A 12,922-nucleotide genomic window follows, 5' to 3' on the forward strand; every position below is an offset into this window, starting at 1 on the left:
GAAAATAGGGCAGCCGGCGTCGGAGGGGCGGGGCGGGATTCGCGCCTCCCCCCGGGAGATTCTCTGACCTGGCACAGGGTTGGAGTAACCTGGCCAAGGGGACTCCCATTTAAGATGGCGATTAGACGGATTATTGTCTCTCAGAGAGTCATTAGTCTCTTAGAGCAGTGGGGGTTGGATCATTGAATATACTCAAAGCTGAGTTGGACAGATTTTTAATTGACAAGGGAGTCAAACGTGTGTGGGGCAAGAGGGGGGGGGGGAGTGGGTGGGCAGAATGTAGGATTGAGGCTACAATCAGATCAGCCATGACCTTATTGAATAGCGGAGCGGACAGGTGGGGCCAAAAGGGCCGCCTCCTGCTCCAGCTGCTTATAATCCTATGATTGATACAAACAAGAAAGCCAGGTGAAAACAAATGAAATTCAGGCAAATCTATAGAAACTTACCTTGAGGGAACGTGCCAGGGGGCTCCAGGATCTGGGAGTCCGCTGTGTTTGGCAACACAAATGAATAGCAGCTTCTAAATGTGAGCAAAGGAAGAGGCTCTTTCGGGTAACACCTGCGCATGATTTGTGTGGCCAACTTGACAATAGGCTGCAGGTCTGTCGTGGAACCACAAGCCTAGAGAAGGGAAAAAAACAATGATGAGCTTGGAGTTACTGCAGGGAGCCGCCATCAGTTCATCTTCGGCATGGAGATACAGTGCACTCTGTTTATAGGCTCTCCTTCAATATTGCTTTTGGAAACAAGTCATTTTCTTTTTTTCTCCTGCTAAGCACCCATGAAACCCATCTTCACCGAAGCCATTTCCATTCAGAGCGCAGCTTTCTAATAAATCTCGTGACCAGCTGGTGACCTGCTCCTCATTGCCACGGATGCGAGGTATCAGCAGTTATTAAAACCGTACAGACAACAAGAAAACTAGTACGGACTGATTGACATCTTCAACAAAGCTGGCGCGATCCCCAAAGAGAACAACTCCATTTGAAATAAAGAGGGAATTATGGTGCGGTGGTCATTTTGCTCTTTATTCATTTACGAGATGTGGGTGTGACTGGAAAGGCCAGAATGTGTTGGCCCTGAGGATGTAGGTGGTGGTGATCGGCCTTCTTGAATCGCTGCCATCGTCGGCGAGGCACGAGTTAGACGTCCCTCTCCCACCAATGCAGAGTGGCTGCAATGTGGACCATCTGCAAGACTCACCAAGGCTCCCTCAACAGCACCTTCCAAGCCCACAACCTCTTACCACCTAGAGCTGAGGTGGGGGGGGGGGGTGTGGAGGAGAGCAGGTACCTGGGAAGACCACCACCTGCAGGTTTATCTCCCCCACTCACCATCCTGACTTACCATAGACCATACAGTGCAGAAGGAGGCCATTCGGCCCACCGAGTCTGCACCGACCCACTTAAGCCCTCACTTCCACCCTATCCCCATAACCCAATAAGCCCTCCTCACCTTTATGGTCACTAAGGGCAACTTATCACGGCCAATCCACCTAACCTGCACGTCTTTGGACTGTGGGAGGAAACAGGAGCACCCGGAGGAACCCACGCAGGCACGGGGAGAACATACAGTCTCCGCACAGACCGTGACCCAGCAGGGAATCGAACCTGGAACCCTGGCACTGTGAAGCTACAGTGCTATCCACTTGTGCTACCGTGCTGCCCGATATAACTAGGAGTTATATCGGCCGTTTCTGCACTGTGGCTGGCTGAAAATCCTGGAACCCCTCCCTAAGAGCACGGTGGATGTACCTGCACCACAGGGACTGCAGCGGTTCAATATGACAGCTCACCACCACCTGCTGAAGGGCAACTAGGAATAGGCCATAAACGCAGGGCCTCGGCAGCGACACCCACCTCCCAGGAATGAAAATAAGAAAAGTATACTTCTCTTCTTATCCCTGTGTTTATCTAGTATCCCCTTGGACACATTAGTAGTGTTCCTCTGAACCCTCTGGGTCACTGCTGTACTCACAAGAGTACTATCCGACTCTGCTCAAGGAAATTGCCAGTGCGCCGCAGGCAGGAATTGACAAACCCAGGAAGGGAGAAATGAAGTATAGAGTAAGGAAGGGCAGAGTGGAGAATCACAGTGATTTTCATCCCCAATCACTGACCGTCATGTAAGAATATACAGATTGAGTTCAGTTCTGGAACGCCACACGACCCCGCACGGCTTTGGTTTGATCCGAATCCGAACGTTTTGTTCAGATTTATTTACCTCTTTTCTTTCAAGGGAGATAATAAAAATAATAATCTTTATTGTCACAAGTAGGCTGACATCAACACTGCAATGAAGTTAGAGCAGCACGGTGGCGCAGTGGTTAGCATTGCTGGCTACGGCGTTGAGGACCCGGGTTTGAATCCCGGCCCTGGGTCACTGTCCATGATGGAGTTTGCACATTCTCCCCATGTTCAAATGGGTCTCACCCCCACAACCCAAAGATGTGCAGGGTAGGTGGATTGGCCATGCTAAATTGCCCCTGAATTGGAAAAAAATAATTGGGTTCTCTAAATTTAAAAAAACACACGGCAATGAAGTTACTGTGAAAAGTCCCCAGTCGCCACATTCCGGCGCCTGTTCGGGTACACGGGGGGAGAATTCTAAATGTCCAATTCACCTAATAGCACGTCTTTCAGGACTTGTGGGAGGAAACCGGATCAGCCGGAGGAAACCCACGCAGGCACGGGGAGAACGTGCAGACTCCGCACAGACAGTGACCCAAGCCGGGAATCGAACCTGGGGCCCTGGAGCGGTGAAGCAACAGTGATAACCACTGTACTACTGTGCTGCCCAGATGGGGGGTCACCAGAGAGGCCAATGTTTGTTGTCCGTCCTCAATTGCCCTCGGGAAGAGTGGCTTCGACCACTTTCGACCCAGCCACATTGCTGTGGGTCTGGAGTCGCATGTTGCCCGGGCCAAGTAAGGGTGGCAGATTGCCTCCCCTAACGGGGGTGAGTGAACACGATGGGTTTTCACGACAGTGATTGATGATTCTCATAGTCACCATGACTGAGACGAGTTTTTGATTCAATTTCTGAACTGAATTTCAATTCCATCAGCTGTTACCCTGGGAGCTGAACCCACGTCCCTCTGAACAGTAGCCTGTGGATTGCTGATCCAGGGCAATCACAGTATACCACCATCTACCAGAATAAACAGCCTTGAGCAAAGAGGCACACACGTATTGGGTCGGAGACTGTGGGGATGAGCTTTTAAATCTATGAGTCCTAAAGTCCTTTTATTGTAAAGGTACATGCCACGTAACTTTCAAATTGTAGTCAATATCGCCCCTTCACAACTGACTTTTGTTCTTTCAGAGCCTTTGAATGTTGTTGCTTAGCAATCGCCTGTCTCTCTCCCTCTGTCTCTGGCTCTCTCTCTCTCAACTTTTCGGCACCCTGATGGTGCATGGGTCAGACATTCGTCTGTTTCTGTAACTAGTCTGTTGCCGCAGGCTTTTAAAAAAAATTTAGAGTAGCAAATTCTTCTTCTTTTCCAATTAAGGGGCAATTTAGCATGGCCAATCTATCTAATCAGCACATCTTTGGGTTGCGGGGGTGAAACCCATGCTGACACGGGGAGAACGTGCAAACTCCACACGGACAGTGACCCAGCGGCGGGTCCTCAGCGCCGCAGTCCCAGTGCTAACCACTGCGCCACATGCCGCCCCTCAGGCTTATGGCTTGCAGGGGCATTACACCACGTCAAGTGTAGCTACATTCACGCGCACGCACTCAGGCAGACGACGGGGCAATTTAGCATGGCCAATCCATCTAACCTGCACGTCTTTGGACTGTGAGAGGAAACCGGGGCACCCGGACAGCGCCGGCCCTAGGGTTGCTGGCGCCCCGGGCAAGCTGAACTTCGGCCCCCATTGGGGGGGCGGAGCCGAGAGGGGGGCGGGGCCGAGGTGGGGGGGGCGAGAGGGGGGCGGGGCCGAGAGGGGGGGCAGGGCGGGCGGACCCGAGGGAGGGGGCGGGGCGGGCGGACCCGAGGGAGGGGGCGGGGCGGGCGGACCCGAGGCGGAGGGGGGAGCGGGCGAGCGGACCGAGCGGGGGTGGGGGGGGCCGCCCTGGGGGAGTGCGGCCACACTGGGGGAGTGCGGCCACCGCGCATGCGCTGTTTGGCGCCGGCCCAACTGCGCATGCGCGGGACCCGAGTCTGGCGCCCCCTAGCACATGGCGCCCCGGGCAATAGCCCGAGTTGCCGGTGCCTTGAGCCGGCCCTGCACCCGGAGGAAACCCACGCATACACGGGGAGAAAGTGCAAACTCCACACTGACAGTCGCCCGAGGCCGGAATCGAAGCCTGGGTGCAGACCACTGCACTGCAATCTAAACCGTCCAGTTAAAGTTGAAGAAACAAAGTTCACTTTGAGTGAGATCACATTCGGCAAATGGTGAGAATGTTTTATGGCATAAAAAATGAAAATGCTGGATATAGGTAGCAGGCCTGATTGCATCGGTGGAGAGAGAGAAACACAGTTAATGGTTTCAGTCCAATAACATTAACGTTATCTCTATTTCTCTCTCTCTCTCTACAGATGCTGACAGATGCGGGGCAGCACAGTAGCATGGTGGTTAGCATAAATGCTTCACAGCTCCAGGGTCCCAGGTTCAGTTCCCGGCTGGGTCACTGTCTGTGCGGAGTCTGCACGTCCTCCCCGTGTGTGCGTGGGTTTCCTCCGGGTGCTCCGGTTTCCTCCCACAGTCCAAAGATGTGCGGGTTAGGTGGATTGGCCATGCTAAATTGCCCGTAGTGTCCTAAAAAGTAAGGTTAAGGGGGGGTTGTTTGGGTTACGGGTATGGGGGAGGGGGGTGTTGGGTTACGGGTATAGGGTGGAGACGTGGGTTTGAGTAGGGTGATCATGGCTCAGCACAACATCGAGGGCCGAAGGGCCTGTTCTGTGCTGTACTGTTCTATGTTCTATGACAGACCAGTTGGGTTTATCTGTTATTTTCTGTTTGTATTTCAGATTCCCAGCCTCGGCCGAGGGTGGTATTTTATTTTTTTTGTTGCACAGGAGGTTTTATGGTATTTTCTCTGCATTGCCACAACCTACCCGTGAGGCGCTGAGCAGGACGCTCATCCCATCTGCCTGTAGAAAGGCCTTCTTCCCCATTTGGGTGTTTGTGATATTTCTAATGCAGTTGAGCAGAGCTTTGTGAATGGAAATGTACTTGTTCTGCGTATCTCGTTGGTGCCAGTCCTGATACAGTTTTAAGAGCCATTGGGTGTAGCCGTTATCCAGAGCTCGCCTGCTGTTCCATTCTGGAAGAAATAGTTGAACAGGAAATCAGACTGATGGAGCAATTCTTCCTTACACCTAGGCATCTAAGTTAAAAAATTGACTGGATCTTCAGGATTGATCCCAGAGTGCTGCTCTACATCTGATTAATGGACAACAGTGACACCCCGTGGAATAAACATGTAGCTGCATGCCAAACCCTTGTGTCACCCAATCTACTTTGAACCTTTACCTCACGCGGCACAGTCCAATTATCTCATGTAGTGTGCAGGGAATGTAGTTACTGTATTACAACAATTATACTTGCGGTGAACATAGGGGCAATCATTACAGTTCTGGACTTCAAATTGAAGATCCAGCATTTGAGCTCGTTTTTAAACAATCAAATGTCTTTTTTTTTAAACGTTACACCGAGGATCAAATGGAGAAATTTGTCCCAACAACTACCAACCTCATGACAACAGGTGAACACAGAAAGGTCAAGGGCAGCAGAGTGGCTGGAGCATGACGCCAGAGGCAGGTGGACAGGTAAAAGCGAAATCGCCGTCACTTGGCAGCAGCGGTACGGAGAGCAAAGCCACAGGATGGGTGGGACACTGAGATTGTGGGACAGTGAGATTAGGAGCCAAGCCAGGGAGGAACACAGAGAGATTAGAACTTCTACAGTACCTTGCGCGACCTCAGCATGTCTCGACAAATGTCACAATGAATGATTCCTGAAGTGCGGCCGCCTTTGCTAGCGATCAAGTGAAGTTGTCGGATTTGTTGGAACCTGCCTTTGAGGCAGCGGCGGGCAGCCTGTGGCCCGTCAGGGTTCTGCGCACCGCCCACCGGACATTTTGTTGACCGTTGCCCCCGCGCAGGATCTCCACCTTCCTTTGATTTCCATCCGCATAGTATTTTTTTTCCTACCGGTATGACTAAAGCGATTTGCGCGTAGAGGGAGGACAAGTGAAGTGAGGTGAGTTCTGATTACTCATAACATTGACCGTGAGAGCCGTGCGCTCCCTCTGTGTCCAAAGTGTAGATATTTATTTTGCTTTTACCATTTGAAGTTGTTGACAGTTCTATTAATATATAAATGATTAAGCATGTTCTGCAGCTCGTTATGAAATATTCAGCGTGTATTAAATGCATTTAGTGTTCTTCAAGGGTCATGGTTAGTGAACATGCCCGATTTCAATCTTGCGGCCCATTGAAATAAAGGAAGGCATCTCATGCGGCCCACTGACTAGCCTCGGGGGCCTGTCACTGCTTTATGGGATAGCTTCAGGACATCACTAGAAAGGAAGTGTGTCACGCATTCCAGTTTTTGTTTCATTTTTGTTTTTAAGCAAAGCACACACACACAGCTCAGCAGCTTTGATGTCTTCAGGATTTGTAATCATCTATATTTGTTCACATGTGCCTTGTTCCATCTGAATTCCTTCAGGGGATGTGGACGTCACTGGCAGGGCCAATTTATGTTGCTCATCCGTAATTGCCCTTGAACTGAGTGGCTTGCTAAGCCATTTCATTTTGTGTTTTATTAAGGGGCAATTGAGTACGGTCAATCCACCTACCCTGCACATCTTTGGGTTGTGGGGGTGAGATCCACGCAGACACAGGGAGAATGTTAATCTTGATGAATGAACCCAGAGTATATTTAGCCAATCCCTTATGAATGACCGGTGCCTCTGTATCTTTCTAAAAATGTAACAAGAATGTGTACTGCAAAGCTCCAATCAGCATTGAGATAAAGGACCTGCTCATCTAGAATTGCAGCCACGGATAAGACAGTTAGAAGCATAATGATAGATAGAACATAGAACAGTACAGCACAGAACAGGCCCTTCGGCCCTCGATGTTGTGCCGAGCAATGATCACCCTACACAAACCCACGTATCCACCCTATACCCGTAACCCAACAACCCCCCCCCCCCCCCCCCCTTAACCCTACTTTTTAGGACACTACGGGCAATTTAGCATGGCCAATCCACCTAACCCGCACATCTTTGGACTGTGGGAGGAAACCGGAGCACCCGGAGGAAACCCACGCACACACGGGGAGGACGTGCCGACTCCACACAGACAGTGACCCAGCCGGGAACCGAACCTGGGACCCTGGAGCTGTGAAGTATTTATGCTAACCACCATGCTACCGTGCTGCCCTAAATAGATGGTGGGATAACAAGCAAGGATGTAGCTCAAAATTATCACGTTGACCCACAACCGCAGGTCAGGAAGGTGCAATCGGAAACACGACGCCACGGAAGGAGGTAAAGAGATGTGGAAAAACAGAATGTCGCCAAGCAATTTTAAAAATATGGTCTCAAACCTTTGAATAACACCACACTGCTGTCATTTTACAATACAATCATTTTCCTTTTGAACAGTGGACTGGATGGAGATAACTGGTACAGCTACAGATCAGAAACACAGATTCACAGCACAAAGCAGATGTCGACAGATTTTAAATCATTTTAGCTATAACTTACAAAAAGGATAATGGAACATGAAATGAATAAAAACTCACTTGATTTCAGTAAAGCTGAAAGAACTTCTGTGGCAGCTCTGAAAATTAAAAATAATATTTTATTCAGTATGCAGGCTACATCAAATAAATGTAGTCAAATGCATACCATTCCCCTTCATCAAAATTATTGACATTTCCAGAAGACAAAGAACTTTTCATCCCTGTCTCATAGAATTGGACTAGAATACACATCCAATAATGTACCTTAACCCAGATTCAGAGGAACACTAGCGAATTCTCAACTCTTATCTTTCTATTTCACACACAAGTTCCGTTCTGTCCTCTCTAAAGGAGTCGGACTGCTTAATCCTAAATTTGGGCATTTTTCTCACATGGGTTCAAGCCAATATGAAATAGAGTTGAGAAGATCCAAGCTCATGCCAAATAGCACAGTTAGCAAAATTAAGAGGTAATTATTCCATTAGTCAGGAGCAGACTGGAATCCAGGTCTCGTACTTCTTTTCTATTCATTCATGAGATGTGGGTATCACTGCCTGAGCCAACATTTACTGTCCATCCCCAATTGCCCCAGAGAAGAGTGGTGGTGAGCAGCCTTCTTGAACCGCTGCAGTCCATATGGTGTAGGTACACCCACAGTGCTGTCAGGGAGAGGGATCCGGGATTTTGACCCAGCGACAGAGAAAGAACGACGATATGTTTCCAAGTCAGAATGGTGGATGGCTCGTGAGGGGAACTTGCAGGTGGTGGTGTTCCCAAATGTCTGTTTCCCTTGTCCGCCTTGATGGCTAACGGCCATGGGTTTGGAAGGTGCTGCCTAAGGAGTCCGGGTGGTTTCCTGCAGTGCTTCCTACGTGGTTTCCCGCAGTGCATCTTGTAGATGGTACACACGGCTGCTACAGTTCGGCGGTGGTGGAGGGAGTGAATATTTGTGGATAGGTTGCTAATCAAGTGGGCTGCTTTGTCCTGGATGGTGTCGAGCTACTTGAGTGTTGTTGGAGCTGCACTCATCCAGGCAAGCAGAGAGTATTCCATCACACTCCTGACTTGTGGATGGTGGACAGGCTTTGGGAGGGGTCAGGAAATGAGTTACTCACTGCCAGATTCCAAGCCTTTGACCTGCTCTTGTAGCCACAGTATTTATATGGCTGGTCCAGTTCAGTTTATGATCAATGGTAACCCACAGATTGATGATAGTGTTGGGGTTCAGTGATGGTAATGTCTCGAATGAAATGGGGTGGTGGTTAGATTCTCTTTTGTAGGAGATGGTCATCGCCTGGCATTGTGTAATTTGCCATTTGTCAGCCCGAGTATGGATATTGTCCAGGTCTTGCTGCATTTGGATATGGACTGCTTCATTATTTGAGGAGTCGCAGATGGTGTGGAACATTGTGCAGTCATCCGCAAACGTCCCCACATCTGACCTTATGATGGAAGGCAGGTCATTCGTGAAGACGTTGAGGATGGTTGCGTTTGGGACACTAACCAGGGGCGGCATTCTCCCCTACCCGGCGTGACGGAGGGTCCCGGAGTAGGGGAGTGGCGCCAACCACTCAGGGGTCGCGCCTCCCCAAAGGTGGGGAATTCTCCCCACCTTTGGGGGCCAGCCCCGCGCCGGAGCGGTTAGCACCAGAAGACTGGCGCAAAAAACCGGCGCCCCCGGCAGCGGGGCTGGCCGAAAGGCTTTTGCCGGTCCGCGCATGCGCCGGCGCTGGCGCATGCGCGATGTGGGGTTCTCTTCCGCCTACACCATGGTGGAAGCCGTGGTGGACGCGGAAGAACATAGTGCAGCCAGGGCACTGGCCCGCAGTCTGAGCGGGGGGTCCCGATCGCGGGCCAGGACACCGTGAGGGCACCCCCCGGGAATCAATCGCCCCCCGCCCCCCAGGACCCCGGGGCCTGCTCGTGCCGCTGAGCCTGCCGTTCCAGAGGTGGTTTAAACCTCGGCGGCGGGAGAGGCCTCCCTGCAGCGGGACTTCAGCCCATCCGGGCCGGAGAATCACTGCAAGGGCCTCTCCGATCAGAGTGGCGAGATTCCGCCGCCGCCACTTCCCAGGTGGCGGAGAATCTCTGCCACGGCGGGGGGGCGGGATTTTAGGCGCCCCCAGGCGATTCTCCGACCCTGCTGGGGGTCGGAGAATTTCGCCCCTGAGGAAGTGATATCCTGGAATGAGATGATTGACCTCCAACCACCACAACCATCTTCCTTTGTGCCAGGTATGACTCCAACCAGCAGAGAGTTTTCCCCCAATTCCCATTGACTGCAGTTTAGCTGGGGCTCCTTGATGCCATACTATGTCAAATGCTGCCCTGTCGTCAAGGGCAGTCACTCTCACCTCAGGAGTTCAGTTCTGTTGTCCATGTTTGAATCAAGGCTGCAATGAGGTGAGGAGCTGAGTGGCCCTGGAGGAACCCAAGCTGAGCGTCCATGAGCAGGTTATTGCTGAGTAAGTGCCACTTGATAGCACTGTTCACGATGCCTTCCATCATTTTGCTGGTGATTGAGAGTAGGCTGATAGGGCAGTAATTAGCCAGTTTGGATTTGTCCTGTTTTTTGTGTACAGGACATACCTGGGCAATATTGCCAGGTAGATACCAGGGTTGTAGCTGTACTGGAGCAGCTTGGCTAGGGATGCAGCATGTTTTGGAGTACAAGTCCTCAGTACAATGCTGGAATATTGACATAATTGTTGCAGTATCCAATAGGGAACATGCCGGGTCATGAGGTTGCAGATTGCGGTTGAATACAATTCTGCTGCTGCTGATGGCCCACAGCGCCTCATGAATGCCAATTCTGAGAACGGTTCAATATCTATCCCATTTAGCACGGTGGTAGTGTCACACAACACGGTGGCGGACATCCTCAATGTGAAGACAGAACCTCATCTCCACAAGGACTGTGCGGTGGTCACTCTGACCGATACTGCCGTGGACAGGTGCATTTGCAACAGGCAGGTTGGTGAAGATGAGGTCAAGTATGTTTTTTCCTCTTGTTGGTTCCCTCACCACCTGCTCCAGACCCAGTCAAGCAATTATGTCCTTTTGGACTCAGCCAGCTCGGTCTCTAGTGGTGCTACCAGGTCACTCTTGGAGATGAACATTGAAGTCCCCCACCCAAATTACATTCGGCGCCCTTTCCATCTTCGATGCTTCCTCCAAGTGGTGTTCAATATGGAGGAATACTGATTCATCGGGAGAAGGGGGATGGTAGGTGGTAATCAGCAGGAGGTTTCCGTGCCCATGTTTGATGCCATTAAACTTCATGGGGCATGACGTAAATGCTGAGGACTCCCAAGGCAACTCCCTCCTGACAGATAGTGGAGAACTCAGTGATGGTGATGTCATTGAACCTCTAGGGAGATGGTTGGATTCTTTCACATTGGAGATGGTCATTGCATGGCAGTTGTGTGATTTGAATGTCACTTGCCACTTCACTTCTTGATTAGCAACATAGAACTTAGGAGCAGGAGTAGGCCATTCAGCCCGTCAAATTTGTTCTGTCATTCAATAAGATCATGGCTGATTTGGTTGTGGTCTCAACTCCACTTTGTTGTCTCCCCCCCCCCCCCCCCCCCATCACACCCGACTCCCTTGCCCATCAAAAATCGAACCCAGTTTTGAATAGATTCAGTGACCCAGCCTCTACTGCTTTCCAGGGAAGAGAATTCTGCAGACTAACGACTCTTGGAGACCGTTTGTTCTTAAACTGTATCCACTCGTTCTCATCTCTCCTGACAGGACTTTTACATTTTGAATTTATTTTCCATGGGAGTTTTGAAAAGCCTTTTTTCAAAGGCCGGTCCCAGGCTGAATGTCAGCTTTTCTGGCAACAACATCCCTCTGGCAGCCCCAGATTGATGGTGGCCGCCGGGAGATGCAGGACTACCAGCTGGGATGAGGTGCATCTCTGCCACACGATGCCCAGATCTTTGCTCAGGGTGGAGGAGGCTTGGGCATAAGCAGCGTCCAGCTGCATCCTTTTAATTGCAAATTCTGACCTTCAGACACAGCCTAGCAACGTTGGCTAAGACGGTACACAGAGATAGGCAGTGGGAAGCATCTCGAATACAGTCAGATTGTGTTTCAGTTAAATCAGCCTGCAGTCACGTATGTTTTCGGGATCAAATTCCTCGGTATTTGAGTTCGTCAGCAGCCACTTTGTGCAAGAGGATGGGATCCAAGGTGGCCAACCATTTACCAGTCGGCGTCCGCTCTGTATTTATAGGATAGGTGTGGGCCTCTTTGTTCAAAAGACTTCTTGTCATGGTATTCAATCCTGATTATTAAACTTGGAACACAGCCAAGCAGGAGATGGGGACACGCTTGGTGATGACATGTTATGCTTTGTAGACTCCTATATCTTCCACCTCATCATACATTTCCCTATCTCCGGACTCAGTCCCCCTGTAAGAGTCCTATGCCGCTGCATGTTGAGAGGGATCCTGTTACACCCATTGGGTCAAATGCCAGTCAACGGGGCGGTTATAAAAAATGAGTCCGACTGCTGTCGCTTAGATGCCAAACATTCTATTCAAGGAACAAGAATGTCTCAGGACATTAAGCAGGCAAAGGAAAGGTTGGGGTTCATCAGACTAATACGTTCATACTACACTGAGTGCCACACACAACCAAACTCCCATGAGTCATTTTAATGCGCGTTCATGGGGAAATTGACCCAATATGTCCCTAACCCAGCAGGAGTAACAGATGTGATAATGACCCTATTGTATTTATCACTTGGCTCTAAATAGGTGAGAGAGACAGACAGACAGGATAGATAGCAGCAGATGGACAGTAATTGGCAAGAATCTCTGTTCTGCCTCTGCATTCAAACTGGCAAGTTTGGCACGGGCAGAGGTGAAACTTCACTTGCCTCTAAATCTGAATGATCTGTATATTATTTCAAATTGTGTGTGGGATACAGATTCTGGCCACAAACCTTGTTTTCTGCACCTTAATTTGGAGTTAAATGTTTTATACCAGCGCTTTATTTACCTTGAAACTACCAACCTAAATATTCAGAATGAGATTATACCCCAGGGCCAGGACAACATGGGCTGTACGAAAACTCTACGTGGATTATTAGTTTGTTGTTGAAGCAACTGGGCTTCTCTGAGGGGCACTTGAATAGATTTTTACCTGCCATTTTCCGAGTCAGCAATTGAAATTTCCATTGTCCAAAATAAGATTGT

At 50.1% G+C, this 12,922-nt stretch overlaps 1 protein-coding gene across 1 annotated transcript in view; it reads right to left on the minus strand.

Moving 5' to 3' along the window:
- The window catches only part of LOC119975190 (cytosolic carboxypeptidase 4), a 287,106-nt gene that overhangs the window by 232,459 nt on the left and 41,725 nt on the right, over window positions 1-12,922 (minus strand). Inside the window, exons 6-8 of the mRNA XM_038814795.1 lie at window positions 7,773-7,810; window positions 5,072-5,280; window positions 450-624 (exon numbers count right to left, since the gene is read on the minus strand). Coding sequence (XP_038670723.1) covers window positions 450-624; window positions 5,072-5,280; window positions 7,773-7,810 — 422 coding nt within the window. The remainder of the gene's footprint in view (window positions 1-449; window positions 625-5,071; window positions 5,281-7,772; window positions 7,811-12,922) is intronic.

The sequence above is a fragment of the Scyliorhinus canicula genome, chromosome 12, assembly GCF_902713615.1.
Source record: "Scyliorhinus canicula chromosome 12, sScyCan1.1, whole genome shotgun sequence".
NCBI classification, from domain to species: Eukaryota; Metazoa; Chordata; class Chondrichthyes; order Carcharhiniformes; family Scyliorhinidae; genus Scyliorhinus; species Scyliorhinus canicula.